The sequence below is a fragment of the Arachis hypogaea genome, chromosome 9, assembly GCF_003086295.3.
Source record: "Arachis hypogaea cultivar Tifrunner chromosome 9, arahy.Tifrunner.gnm2.J5K5, whole genome shotgun sequence".
Lineage (NCBI taxonomy): Eukaryota > Viridiplantae > Streptophyta > Magnoliopsida > Fabales > Fabaceae > Arachis > Arachis hypogaea.
The window spans coordinates 85992186-86006438 of record NC_092044.1 but is presented as its reverse complement, the minus strand read 5'-3'; the positions used below and the strand labels follow the sequence as shown (position 1 = coordinate 86006438).

The 14253-nt window shown below is 33.7% G+C and overlaps 4 protein-coding genes across 5 annotated transcripts; 2 read left to right on the top strand and 2 right to left on the bottom strand.

Moving 5' to 3' along the window:
* The first annotated feature begins 539 nt into the window (after nucleotides 1-539).
* LOC112711154 (uncharacterized) lies at nucleotides 540-2937 on the top strand. Of its 2 annotated transcripts, none has more exons than XM_025763727.3 (3): nucleotides 540-765; nucleotides 943-1180; nucleotides 2350-2937. In XM_025763727.3, exons 2-3 carry the CDS (start codon nucleotides 989-991, stop codon nucleotides 2707-2709), a joined length of 552 nt encoding a protein of 183 aa, XP_025619512.1. In that variant the 5' UTR covers nucleotides 540-765; nucleotides 943-988; the 3' UTR covers nucleotides 2710-2937. The 2 variants fall into 2 exon arrangements, with proteins under 2 accessions (XP_025619512.1, XP_025619513.1); XM_025763728.2 differs by having other exon boundaries at nucleotides 642-765; nucleotides 970-1180.
* Nucleotides 2938-4421: 1484 nt separating this feature from the next.
* LOC112709286 (B3 domain-containing protein At2g33720-like) lies at nucleotides 4422-4919 on the bottom strand. Its single transcript, XM_025761179.1, has one exon. The coding sequence runs from the start codon at nucleotides 4917-4919 to the stop codon at nucleotides 4422-4424; it is 498 nt and encodes a 165-aa protein (XP_025616964.1).
* Nucleotides 4920-5811: 892 nt separating this feature from the next.
* Nucleotides 5812-9222, top strand: LOC112711156 (uncharacterized). The gene is made up of 2 exons (XM_025763730.3): nucleotides 5812-6053; nucleotides 8593-9222. Exons 1-2 carry the CDS (start codon nucleotides 5862-5864, stop codon nucleotides 8950-8952), a joined length of 552 nt encoding a protein of 183 aa, XP_025619515.1. The 5' UTR covers nucleotides 5812-5861; the 3' UTR covers nucleotides 8953-9222.
* On the bottom strand, nucleotides 9182-13202 carry LOC112711155 (guanine nucleotide-binding protein subunit gamma 2). The gene is made up of 4 exons (XM_025763729.3): nucleotides 12462-13202; nucleotides 9773-9825; nucleotides 9637-9681; nucleotides 9182-9543 (listed from the first exon to the last, which is right to left on the bottom strand). Exons 1-4 carry the CDS (start codon nucleotides 12594-12596, stop codon nucleotides 9459-9461), a joined length of 318 nt encoding a protein of 105 aa, XP_025619514.1. The 5' UTR covers nucleotides 12597-13202; the 3' UTR covers nucleotides 9182-9458.
* Between the last annotated feature and the right edge of the window lie 1051 nt (nucleotides 13203-14253).

The window sequence follows — 14253 nt, the reverse complement described above, 5'->3', positions numbered from 1 at the left end:
CGCCGCTGCATCCTGCCACTTTCTTCGTGTTTGTAGCTTCTACTTCTTCAACACACTGCCGTGTTTCTTTTCGCATCGCCATGGCACACCGCTGCGTCTTTTTTCCCATAGCAGTATCTCGTCGCGTTCTTGTGTTTGCCGCGTCTTTTTCTTCAACACGCGGTTGTGTCCCTTCTGCGTCCCCTCCGCTATGGCAATACCTCGCCGATGCATCCCCTTTCACCATAGCAAAGAAGAAGAAAATCGAAAACGTCGCCGAAACTCTTTGCCAACATCGGAGCTCTTTTCCGACGGTCACATCAGCATTTTTTGTTTATTATGATTTTGTCAAATTTTAAAATTTTTAAAAAACTATTTTATCAATAACAAAAATCAAATATTATTTTATCAATGTTAAAATCTTTTAAATACTAATTTAATATTTATCTCAAAAATAAAAAAATAAATACTTTCTTTGAAAACCAATCCAAACTGGCCATAGTTTTCAACCTTGCTAATTGGTGACATATATGGGCTACCTTAGGCATTAGTTAGCAGCCACGGTGTCACTGATGACCTTCCTGGAAAGTGGCAATACCCACTTTCTTTTTTCGCCATCTTCATGGAATTAATTCCTAATATATATATATATATATATATATATATATATATATATATATGGATTTACACTTTGGGGTTCCTGCAACTGCAATTCCATCTCATCCGACTCCAATCGCACCCAACAGCTCCACTTTCTTTTTTCAATTTCCTTAAAACCGCTTCCAGGTTCGATTTTGTTTTCCTCCTTCGTGCCCTTTTTATATTTTGGCATTTGATCGATCTGCTAACCCTTGAAATTCATTTGATTTGATTTGGTGCAAGTTGCATGCCTTTTTTGTTGTAGTTTAGATATTCACATACCCTTTTTGTTCGTAATTAATGGGGTTTTGGTATTTGATTTAGGTTAATAGTCTCAAAGTGTTTGAGCAGATAGAGGAATTGGAAGAAGATGGGGGCAATGGCATCGCGGTTCTGGTTCATGTTGTTCCCTGCAAAGGAGTATAAGATTGTTGTTGTTGGTTTGGATAATGCTGGGAAGACCACTACCCTTTACAAGTTGCATCTTGGTGAGGTTGTCACTACCAACCCTACTGTTGGTAGCAATGTTGAAGAGGTTGTCTACAAGAACATTCGATTCGAGGTGCCTTTCACTTACTTAACCTTCTTTCATCAATTCACACCATTCACTTTGTTTTAATGTGCTTATCCTCCTTCAATGCTTCCCTTTCATCTACCTGTTGTTTACTTATTTAGTATTGTTGGTGATCGGGTAGGGGTTTGTGTATATGTAAAAATGTTTCTTCTCAGTCTTTCATTGGTTTGCTTGAATGATAGATTATCATAGAACATATACAGCTAAAGGTCTTACTAAAAAAAAAAAAAAAAAAAAAAAAAAAAAAAAAAAAAAAAAAGAAGAAGAGGGGGAGGATTTGAATGATGAGTGCATGACAGGGTAATTACTAAAGACTGCATTTGGTATCATCTGAGTCCTTCAAACTTCTGGGTTTCCAACATAAAAGATTGAAAATCTTGTTCTGGAGATAGTTGGATGAAACGTGTGTACTGAAGATGTTGACAAAATTTGTGGATATTAATCAGTTTTCATGTGTTATTTCTCTGTTTTCTAAGACTGTTTTGGATACCCTTAAGTCTCAAAATATCAAAACACCATTTTGGCCTACTAGTTTGAATGTTGGGTGTTTCTGTTTGTGTGGAAATGATCTCCTCTCAATAGTTTACCAGTTACTAATTTTGTCTTAGTTGTTTTACATTAGTATATTGTTAGGAAGGGACGGGGTTAGTTTGTTACTGGAAGATGATACCATTTGTTAGACCTTTCTTTGGATAGAAGAAGAAATTTTATAAGAATAAGAGAACATCCAAAAGACGGCCATCCTTGCATGGATACAAAAGGTATTAGCCAAGAATCAAGATGGAAAAAAGAAAAAGCTTACTTAGCTATAACAGTGCATGCCAATCTCTTTGAATATCCACTAAAGAAACATGTCATGAGCACTGAAGCGAAGCTAAGACAAATGATACTATCCCAAATTAAATCAACAGTTGAAAAGGAAGACATCTCCTTATGACTTAAAACTATGTTTCTACTTCTATTCTTTTGGTTTTCTAAAGGCTGACAGTTTCAACCTTCGTTCGAGTTCTTGATAATTATTTTTCAAATTTGTCCTGTATTCCTGGTGACAATATACATTCTGCATATTTTCATGAAGTTAGCTTGTTGTAAGACAGTTCCAAGCTTTGCTACTGTGCATGGTGACCGTATTACTCACTCTGTTTTCTTCATTTCAGGTTTGGGATCTAGGCGGACAAGAAAGGCTCCGGACATCATGGGCAACATATTATCGAGGAACACATGCTGTGATTGCGGTGATAGATAGTAGCGATAGAGCAAGGATCTCTATTATGAAGGATGAACTTTTCAGGTTGCTGGGGCACGACGAATTGCAGCACTCAGTCATCCTCGTCTTTGCCAATAAACAAGATATCAAGGATGCCATGACACCTGCTGAGATCACCGATGCACTATCTCTTCACAGCATCAAGGATCATGATTGGCATATACAAGCGTGTTGTGCCCTCACTGGAGAAGGGTTGTATGATGGTCTCGGATGGATTGCCGGGCGAGTAACCGGCAAGGCACCATCATGATTGTAGGATTTGCTGGAGTCTTTTGAACGAGATTCATTTTTCATGTACTGAATTGAGTGATTACTGATCAGTTACAAAAGTATATGTATCATTTATACTTTGAAGAGTCGACCACTCAAGCCAAACAAGTGTCTTTGGATTAGTTATGAAAGTTTATTCAATAGTTGACTATATATGTATACAAATATACTTGAAATTTTAAAATCGATTATGATAGAATTTGTTTTATGTTAGGATGTTAAATAGCTAGAAGACTTAAAAAAAACGAACTCTTTTTTATTTTATTTTTTGAAGCTAGGAGGAGAAAATTCCTTGATGGACTTGTATGATGGTCAGTTAAAGTACACTGATCCGTACCAATTCTTTGTCTAATGTCATTAGATGGTTGCAAAATTATACAAATACCCCTTCAAATGCCTATTCTAAAATTACACCAATCACAATTTAAATTCCTATTACGAAATAACAGAAATTACAAAACTATCAAGCTTCTTCAATTCTCCGGATTCAACATTATGTGGGTCAATACCACCATCTTGGAAGTTTTGTTCAACTAGGTCCTTCGTAGCTGCAACAGGATGATGTTGGAATTGAGTATGCAATGAAATTAAATCATGCTCCTTTTGCATCTGCAACAATGTACAGAGTCAGATGGAGGTAGCATCATGACTAGTATACACAGGCGAAACAAAGTGTCAACCGCATAACTTGTCAAGCAAGAAAGCTACGTATACAATTTATCATAAAACTGTAAAATACATTACTATATTCCTGTCATTCACCTGAGATGTTGGCTACTATTTCCTTACTGCTGTTAGGCTTTCTTCTTTACACTTAGACAGAGATCCACCCAAACGAAGAGGCAAGTATTGGAATAATAAAGCAAAGTGGAGATTAGGAATCAACATTTGCAATTTATTTATAATTGCCACTACTAAACCCTAAAACCTAAACACACATGCACAAAACAATGTCAGTTAGACAGCTTGATCATGCCGAACTTGTTTTGAGAGCTACCAACCCTGGACTTGTAACCCTATAAATTATGCAGCATGGCATAATAGAACAAAGGATCACATTAGAGTGAGAAAATCGCCATAGTTGTTTTTGACCTAAACCAGATTTACTCGATTCTGGTTTCAGTATAACTTGTTATCCAAATAATTTTAATCTTTAACTTTAATTATAAAACCTAACAAACGTTGTTTGGTCTGCCAGTCTGCAAGGACCAAGTTTGGATTAAGAACAAACTAAACATCATACAGAATAAATTTCCACTAGTTTTAAATAATGCAAAATTAAGACTCGATCTTTTAATAACTTAATAATATTACCAGCAACGCCAAGAAACCTCTAAGTATCATTCTGAATGTTATGAAAGGTATTAGTTAGTTATAATTTTACCCTTAACAAAGAGAAAGAGAGAAAGAAAAGAAATATAATATATATCTGTTACAAGGCAAGTCTGGAAAAAAAAAAGTTTTGTATAGTTCAATTTTGTGTTATTGATAACAAAAATAATAAGAAACAAGGATTGAAGAAGAGAAAGTAAAAGAAGTTAGACTACTGAAAATATTAAACAAAATTTTGCCTAAAAAGAATGAAAAAGAGACATGTTCTTTCTGCAAAATTTACACCAACAAATGTAATAATAAAAGAATCTCTTGTCTTCTTCCTCCTTTCGTCTCCCTCTTCTTCCAAAGCAAATAGTTTCAGTTTGAGAAATCCTCCTCTGTGGCAGACTTGAGAACAGAAAAATGAAAGCGGTTGGCATAAGGATTCCAGTGGAAGGCAACCTCATGGCCGGACTTGAGAGACCTTCTTTTGACAAAGTCTTTAGTCCAATTGGCCATGAAGACATAGCTTCTAGAAGAACCCCATCTCTTGAACACAAGACTGTGCATTGACTGTGTGTCAACGTCCCATATCTCGACCTCCATTCCTTCTTTCTGGTTCTCGTCGTACCCCAACACTGCTGCCACCAGCGGCTCCGCCATCTCCTTAGGAAGCAACAGCCTACTCATGCCCCCCACGTCGCTGCTGTTCAGCACCTTCTTCAGCTTCCATGGATCGTCATACATCATTAGCTCAGTTGAACATTCCCATGAAAACGACGGTTTCTTGTTTTCTTCCCTTTTCCTCTTCTTGTTCGTCTTCTTGATTCTCTCCAAACAAGAAGAGGTTTCTTCAGGACATGCATCCACCGCCATTGATAAGCAAGTAAAAGAATCATAATTTTCTTGATCACAAGAATCGCATTCCTCTCTACTTCTCAATCTCAAATGCAAGCAGCAACTCTTTCTCTTCTTTATCATCATTCTTGGATTATAATTATCACTTTGCATTTCTTATTTGAAAGACCCCATACTCTCCTATATATACTAATTTTCGGGAAGTTAAGTTTCAAGTACCATTTCATTTATCATTCATATTAAATTCATATTTAAATCTTTTAATCAGTTATATCATTTATCTAAGCAATGATATCAATCATTTAATATCTTATTTTATTTTAAACCGAACACATCTTTTGAATTTAATGAAAGATAAATTTTATGTTTGCCAAGACAAACCATGGTTTTTTCGATTTTTTTTCCCTCGTTCGTGCCCTTTTTATATTTTGGCATTTGATCGATCTGCAAACCCTTAAAATTCATTTGATTTGATTCGGTGCAAGTTGCATGCTTTTTTTTTGTTATAGTTTAGATTTTCACATACCCTTTTTGTTCATAATTAATGGGGTTTTAATAGAGTCGTTGTTTGATTTATATTAATTTCATATCTAAATCTTTTAATCAGTTATATCATTTATCTAAGCAATGATATCAATCATTTAATATCTTATCTTTTTTTAAACCGAACAAATCTTTTGAATTTTATCAAAGCTAAATTTTATGTTTGCCAAGACAAACCGTGGTTTTTTCGATTTTGTTTTCCTCCTTCGTGCCTTTTTTATATTTTGGCATTTGATCGATCTGCAAACCCTTAAAATTCATTTGATTTGATTCGGTGCAAGTTGCATGCTTTTTTTGTTATAGTTTAGATTTTCACATACCCTTTTTGTTCGTAATTAATGGGGTTTTAATAGAATCGGTGTTTGATTTAGGTTAATAATATCAGAGTGTTTGAGTAGATAGAGGAATTGGAAGAAGATGGGGGCAATGGTATCGCGGTTCTGGTTCATGTTGTTCCCTGCAAAGGAGTATAAGATTGTTGTTGTTGGTTTGGATAATGCTGGGAAGACCACTACCCTTTACAAGTTGCATCTTGGTGAGGTTGTCACTACCAACCCTACTGTTGGTAGCAATGTTGAAGAGGTTGTCTACAAGAACATTCGATTTGAGGTGCCTTTCACTTACTTAACCTTCTTTCATCAATTCACACCATTCACTTTGCTTTAATGTGCTTATCTTGCATTCTTGCTTCAATGCTTCCCTTCCATGTTTCTGTATTTAGCATTGTTAGTGTGTGTGTATATAATGTTGCTTCTTAGCCATTCACTCGTCTGATGAAATAGAAATAATAGGCGGAGTCAGTTTTATTTAGGGGTGTGTAAATCCAAACCGATCCAAATTAAACCGTTCATCCAATCCAATTTAAATCGAAAATCGATTAAAACCGCACTAATTCGGATTTGATTGGATTATATTTTTTGCAAATCGCTAGATTGGATCGGATTTCGGATCTATTTTAATAACCGATCCAATCCAATCCAAACCGCACAATGTGTTATAATATTATTATTTTATTATTATATTTACAATTATATTTATAACATATTCAATTTGTTATATATTTTTCTATTATTCATGTATTATTATTATTTAATAAATATTTTATGTTCAAAATATTATTTATTCATTTATTTTAACTAACCTATAATTTTATTTCTATTGTTATGTTATCGTTGGCTTTTTAAAATATTGTTAAGACTTGTTATGTCATTGTTGGATCCAAACTGATCCAAACCGCTCGTAATCGGATCGAATCGGATCGGATTTCCAAAAAAGTTCATCCAATCTAAATCACACCACACATAAATTAAGCGTTCGAATCGGATGACTTTTTTTCCTTAAAACTGAACCAAACCGCACCGCGAACACTCCTATTTTTATTGATGCAGAAGGCTTGTAGAAGATGGAGTATACTTAGGGTGTGTTTGGGAAACCGTTTGAAAGGAAGAAGCACGTTTAAATTTCTTGAAAGCTTTAATTTTTGGTTTGGCAAATTTTTTTCTCATGAACATAGAAGTGATTTTGCTGCCAAAACTACGTTTACAAGAAGCAACTTGTAGCTTCTGCGTTTTTTTAACTGGCTTTTAGCCATAGATACTAAATTTATTTACTTTTTACCAACTTTATCCTTTGTATATGTTATTGTATTAATTATAAAATTCTTGTTATTTCTATTTATATGAATTCTATTTTCTATTATTTATTATTTTTACTTTTTTCAATAATTTGTTTGACATTATACACTTTTATAATTGTGATTTTTATGTATTATGTTTGTTATTATCTTTTTATAATATAATTTATTAATTCTATTAGGTAAAGTAAATTAAACAAAAAATTAACTGTAAATAATAATAATAAAAAAATTATAACATACTAAAAAACGAGTACCAAAAATACTAAAAATATATTATATAAAAAGATCATCAAGAACTTTTAGATTTGTTTAAATCACTATAAAGTAAATATTTAATTTTTTATTATTTTCAGTATTTTCTTTTATAATTGTAATTCTCGTATACTATGTTTTAGTGTAATTTTTTTATAATATAGATTATGATTCCATTAAAAAAGATAAATTAAATAAAAAATTAATCATAGATAATAATAAAATCATAAACGTTGAATTCCAAATTAATATTAAGAATAAGATTATTGAGAGTACTAGAATAAGAGTACGATGTAAAAAATACTAAAGTAACATTTAATACTTAGAAAATGTAACATATTTGATTAGATATTCTTTTATATATATATATATATATAAAATTTATATTTTTTATTTTTTATTTAAAAATATATTTTATCTATTTTTATATGTTATTTTTATTTTAGTAAGTAAATATTAATTTTATTATAAAATTAACTAATAAGATGTATTTAAATATCTAAAGTAAAATAATAGGATAATATAAAAAAAAATTTAAGTTGATGTCCATTTTAGTAATTTTTTATCTAAGAGTGATTTTGAATGGTATAAACCAAACAACATTTATTTTACTATAATCTATTTTGATACAAAAATTACCAAACATAAATTACTTTAACACAAACTTATTTTTGATCAAAATCAAGTTTGGAAAATCAATTTTTTGCAAACTCCCGTTTACAAACTGTAATCCAAACACACACTTAAATAACTAAAGGTTTTAGCAAGGTTTAGAGAAACTATAGGTGAATATATTAAGAGATATTTAGGGTCTGTTTGGTTTTAGAAAACGTTTTCTGTTCTTTTCAATTTTTCCAGTTTGAAGTCGAACATCAACGTGATTTCTAATAGAATGCTTTAGGAATTGGATTTCTAATATCGTTGTTAGATCCATATAACAGAATGATTCCACATAGAGAGACATGGCTTGGCTGTTATTGTAGGGTATCCAAACCTGGTAAGTATTAATTTCTGCCAAATCTTTCTTGGAAAGGTAAGAATTGGATTATAACCTCTGTTTTGTCATGGTTCATAAATGATTTGAAGAGGTGTAACGTCTTTATTTGATTTTGTTATTTCTTTATCTTATTGAAGGCCGCATAAAAAATTAAAAAAAGAGAATGATTTTGGTACTTCAGTAATAACATTTGTTACAATCTTGCTGTTGAGGGGGTTTAGGATGACCTATTTACGTACTTCTTTCTGTGTCATTCATTTCAGGTCTGGGATCTCGGCGGACAAGAAAGACTCCGAACATCATGGGCAACATATTACCGAGGAACGCATGCGGTAATTGCTGTGATAGACAGTAGCGATAGAGCGAGGATCTCTATCATGAAAGACGAACTTTTCAGATTGCTGGGGCATGACGAATTGCAGCATTCTCTCATTCTTGTCTTCGCTAATAAACAAGATATCAAGGATGCCATGACCCCTGCAGAGATCACCGATGCGCTCTCTCTTCACAGTATCAAGGATCATGATTGGCATATACAAGCTTGCTGTGCCCTCACCGGAGAAGGGTTGTATGATGGTCTTGGATGGATCGCCCGGCGAGTAACTGGCAAAGTGCCAACATGATTGTAGAAGGGTTACTCTAGTCTTTTGGATGAGATTCAATTTTTCTTGTGTTGAATTTAAGTGATGAGTGATAAAGAATCTTTGTATCATTTTATACTTGAGAATCACACAAGCTAATTGTAAATTGGTTTCAGTTTCTTTTTTTCATAAGTGAAGTATAACGTTTAACAAAAGGCATCATCAAACTGAAACTCTATTTACCATTCATTCAATGGTGGTGAAAAGGAAAGAAAAAATATCAAATAATCATTAACAAGGTATTGGTAATTATGATCTGAAGCACATATAGCTATGTTTATACTATAAATTGTCATCTGCACAAGGAAGCATTCCATTAAAATTTGCCAATAACAATACTGTTTCAAAACTCTCAAATTCTCTGCTCAATCCTGGATCAAAGAAGGTGGGTGAAAAAGAAAATAGGAAAAAAGAAAAGAAAGGGTAAAACTGTAGAATGTGTTTGGTGAGGTCTTGGTCAATGAAATATAGCAGGTATCCATTGATCATCAGAGAATCCAGCACCTGCAGCCTTTAGATTCTTGAGGGCCTTCAAACCATCGATCCCATGAAGGATTTAGGGGGCCAATAGTTCTGCCAAATTAGAATGAACATAACTTCTGTTAGAACACAATTCTCAAACAGTTGATGCAACCGAAACAGATGAAGCTATAGGGAGATTTTTACGTTGGTAGTAACGGATCGGGTCTTGTTTCCACATTACTGAGTGTTCTGCAAAAAACAAAGTACCATTTGGAAGTTAGGAGTTATATACTATAATTGAATGTGCAATAGTCTTTTTTTTTTTGGTTTTCAAGCTTACTCTTTGCATGGTGCAGATGCTTTATCCATCCTTTCAAGTTGTTCCAGCTCTTCCTGCATCCGATTCATAGTGAATGTTAAAAACAGTTGCTGCATAACTTAGAAACATAGAATGAAATGGTAGGAATGTGAAAAGGATGAAAATAACTAAAACAAACCAACAGATTTGTAGCAAAAGCAACACAATGCAGAAGCACTTTTAATTCCGCGGAATATTCAAAATATGAGCATATATTTGTAATAGTGAAACAAAAAAAAAAACAAAGAAAAAAAAAAACAAAAAGTTGATTCCGGAGAGTTTTAGCTCAAAGTGGAACTAAGATCGCAATAAGGATTGTTTGTTTACATGATGAAATCTCCACCAGGCTCACAGGCTGCTTCACCTACACCCTTGTGCTAACCATCTTCGTTCCATCCCAGGTCATCGATGACATGTACGCAACACAACTAAAAAGAGAAGGTAAAAGGCAATGTCGGAAATTGCAATAGTCTTTCATCTAGTCCTACACTTAGCAACTCTCTTTCTTAAAGCATGTATTAGGACCTAGGCAGACCGCAGCCCCACACAATATTCTGAAACCTATAAATGCGTGCAGAAAACCATGTGTTCAGAATTATAGAAGAATCTTAATAATGATGTTCTGCTAGACATTAGGGTATATACCATGCTACATCCACTTCGAAACGAATCTACACAGCTGGCCACCATAAAGAATGTTTTGAAACTAATATGGATGTCAACCTAATAATCTGAGAACTTAATGCTTGCTTCAATCCTCAAATGTTGAAATGGAGCTAATCTCAACTAGGAATGGACTTGATATTCAAAAGATGTAACCGTTGTTCGACACAATGACTGCTATTAATTGAAAAGGCTTACTGTGGCCCCTATCAACCGTATCAATTGACAAATCTGTGAAAGAGCCTAGGGAGCCCATGAGATATCCTGGCAGTACTGTTTTGATCCTCATGTCCTTTGATGTTACAAAGATAATTGCAGAAAGGATTTGTTAGCTCTCTGAACATTCAGTGGTGATTGCATAATTGTGTATCCTTAACTTTCCAGAACATGAGCACAAAAAGGAATTCTTTCCGATATATAGTTTGACAAACCCAAAATGTGATGTTTCCAGATTGTTGTACAACTAAACTAGAATGTTATAAGTACAATAAAGGAAAAGGGTCTCTAATTTCAGTTCGATCTATATCAATTTCATACAGGATTCTCCTCAATCCACAATTCAACAGAGTGAACCTTATTACAGCTGATCTAATTTTCCAACTTTTGGTCGCTCATGCTCACAGAATTTTGAACAAGTTACCTTAATCTCTATCTACTTTCTCTTAAAGAGGCATCATAAGACTGGAAGAACTTCTACTTCCGGAATCAGGCGCAATTTAAGATTGACAGCTTGAATCAATTATTTTCCGCAGATAACGTATGAATGTTTCAGTTGTTGATGTTAATAACTGAATGAAAAATTCAAATGCTAAACCAATAAATTACTGATAGAAAATAACTTTTGTATTTGGATGAACTTATTTTGGGCTCAAAATGTTTAGGACCAAAAGCTTCCAAATATAGTTTGAGAGAGAGAGAGAGAGAGAGAGAGAGAGAGAGAGATGTAAACTGTGAGACCTATGTTCGAATGAATACCGATTTCAAATAAACCCTTCTCAGAAAATAACATAATGGAAGTCATTGGAAGATGGTACATTCATCATCTACATTAACACGAACTAACTCAAAATCATGTCATCTCAATGAGACTTTACTCCCCTTAATTTGTAAGTCATCTAAGAGATTTTATGCACCTTGACACTAATAAATGGACTTACATGTAATTTCTGACAGAATGAACGGGAAAAAAAGGTAAAAGTAAAAAGTGTAAGCAACACCAATCAGCTCAAATGCAATTAGAAAGAAGTTAAATTAATAGAATATCCATTTAGCTTGTCATTCAAATCATCAATCTACTATTGCAGTTATAAAATTGACAATACACCGAGAATGATTAGATTGCATATGAATTGTTTAGAAAATAAAATAAAATAAAATAAAAGAAGCAGAGTAGAAAAAAAAAGGGATTCTAATGTTAAGACTCAATAACTATGCTGGGAATCTGGACGGAGACTCCGCTTCAATGTCCATACTCATACCTTTCTCAAGACAAAATTGCCATCTAAAAGAATATTAAATTCACTAAGCACAATTAAATCCACAAATGATATAGTCACAACTTTGTAAAAAAGTCAGGTTTCAAAAATATTATGATTGCCAGCAAAATCAATAGTAAGAAAAGTTTTACTGCATAACATGCGTTTTACTAAATTCCATAGATCAAATTCAAAAAATCTAGCTGATAGAACATTACCCCATCAATAAACTGAATCAAAAGCTACTAAATTGTTAACCTATTTCCCAACAGAGGCACTGTGTACAAATTTGTCTCTAACAGTATTGACATCACAATGAAAGAAAAGTTCAAAACTTTCACATACCATTTTACCATAACACACAGAAGAACAAAAGCAAACCATAGGGAGAGAAAAAAAAAGTACAAGGTTAACAAGTAAACGACACACATAGAGACAGAACAAACAAAAAGAAAACCAATTCGCAACACCACCACCAAATAACAAAGCTCCAAAACATTATGATTGACGATGAGAAAAAAACAAGAAGATACCTCTAAGAACCTTGCTTCTTGTTCCAACCTCTTCACTTCTGCATGTACCCTATGCTTCCCTCTTGTCTCAGCAGAAGACAAGGACTGAACCCGGTTTGTGATGGGGCTTGCTGATTCAGGTCCACTGGATTGCATTTTCCGAGGCTTAAAAATATAAAAATGGTGGCAATTGAATAAAAACAGAAGAAAAAGAAATGAGAAATGAAAGATCCCTAGCTTCCACCCACCCACACAGAAAAGTTCACAAAGCCTATGATTCAAAAGAAGGGATATTTGAATGCAAAGGCTCCATCTTTGACGAGAACAAGGATGACACAGAAATCTTTGATCGACCCCATGAATAATCAAGAGTTGGCCATTAAGAAGCCTCTGCAATAAAGACCCAAGTGGATCTAACTAAGGTTTGTACTTTGAAGACACGGATTGAGACAGGTCAGAGATGTGTTTTGTTGGTGACGAAGAGTAGGAATAGAAGGAGAGAAGAAGAATAAGAATAAGAATATGAATAAGAGCAAACGAAGAAAAGGTTTCAGCTTTGTGGTGTTGGTGTGTGTTGGATGATTCAAAGGCTCAAGCTTTTGGAAGTGTTTTCACATTGGGAATGGAATTTGGTTTTTATTTTTTATGGGGTGATAAAAAAATTAAAAAAGAAAAAAAAAAGAAAAACAGAATAGACAATAGAGGACTTGGGTTTCAAGAGTGTGTTGAAGTTGTCGTTGTTGTGCTGTGTTGGAGTTGGAGGAGGAAAAACTGAAAAAGCTGTTTCCTTTTTTGTTTTCTCCAATTTTTTTTGGGTGGTGTCTTTTTTGTCTTTTTCTCTATGTATTAACTTTTTGAAAAAAGAAAGAAAAATTCATTTATTATTTTCCTCTCTCCTTTACATTCCAACTTTGAGGCTTCTTTTGAGTTTTGAGGACTGAAAGTAGTCTCATGTGGTTCATGTGGTGACTGGTGATGGTGGTTTTTTTTCCTCTGATTAGTGTGCGGTGAGTGAAAGAGTTATAAAATAAAAAAAAGGTACTAAAACGTTCATAAACAGACAAAACAAATGTTACTTTTTTTTTTCTTTTTTATTTGCTCTTTCAATTTGATAATCAATAAAATCACATGGCCAAATTTTTTTTAATTAAGTATTTAATTAAATTATAGCGCGCTTCTTCTTTAAATATAGAACAAATGACAAATAGATCCCTAACCTTTTTTTTGTAGACGTTTTTGTTTTAAGAATTAAAAAATACATTTATGTCCCTGACCTTTTCAAAACCTGAACAAATTTATCCCTCCGTTAAAGTGACACCGTTGGACCTGATGGAAAAATCTGACGTGATTCCCATTGTGCTGACCTAGCCGTTACGGGAGCACATATGTCATGGACCTTTTTAAAATAGAACATATTCATCCTCCCACACCAAAACGACACCGTTTTGCATAACCGTCCAAATGACGAAATTATCCTTCTTTCTCTTTCACCTCCTCTCTTCTTTCCCTTCACCGGAACACAATCCGACAACAACAACCAAAACAACGCTTCTTTCTGTGGTTGTGATGGTAAAAAAGAAAAAGAACACTCCATTTTGTTATAGAGTTCTGCTAAGGAATCTATGAGGTTGATTGGCTTAAGAAAATGTTCTATGGTTGGTTCAATGATTTCAGTTGAAGGAAGCTGAAAAGATGCAACAAGGTTTGAAATAGCTGAAGGTGTGTTGTTGTTGTTGGTGGTGGTGGTGATGGATTTTAGTTTTGACCAAGAATTGGTTTTGCAATTCCAAATCGCGAGGCGAGGACAAGTCGT

What these genes read in the sequence shown, in the direction of transcription:
- LOC112711154 (XM_025763727.3), top strand. Translation starts at nt 989, where the DNA reads ATGGGGGCAATGGCATCGCGGTTCTGGTTCATGTTGTTCCCTGCAAAG. An exon ending in ACAAGAACATTCGATTCGAG is followed by an intron (nt 1,181 to 2,349) that starts GTGCCTTTCACT and finishes TCTTCATTTCAG; the next exon opens with GTTTGGGATCTAGGCGGACA.
- LOC112709286 (XM_025761179.1), bottom strand. Translation starts at nt 4,919, where the DNA reads ATGGCGGTGGATGCATGTCCTGAAGAAACCTCTTCTTGTTTGGAGAGA.
- LOC112711156 (XM_025763730.3), top strand. Translation starts at nt 5,862, where the DNA reads ATGGGGGCAATGGTATCGCGGTTCTGGTTCATGTTGTTCCCTGCAAAG. An exon ending in ACAAGAACATTCGATTTGAG is followed by an intron (nt 6,054 to 8,592) that starts GTGCCTTTCACT and finishes CATTCATTTCAG; the next exon opens with GTCTGGGATCTCGGCGGACA.
- LOC112711155 (XM_025763729.3), bottom strand. Translation starts at nt 12,596, where the DNA reads ATGCAATCCAGTGGACCTGAATCAGCAAGCCCCATCACAAACCGGGTT. An exon ending in AAGAAGCAAGGTTCTTAGAG is followed by an intron (nt 9,826 to 12,461) that starts GTATCTTCTTGT and finishes AATCGGATGCAG; the next exon opens with GAAGAGCTGGAACAACTTGA. An exon ending in GCATCTGCACCATGCAAAGA is followed by an intron (nt 9,682 to 9,772) that starts GTAAGCTTGAAA and finishes TGTTTTTTGCAG; the next exon opens with AACACTCAGTAATGTGGAAA.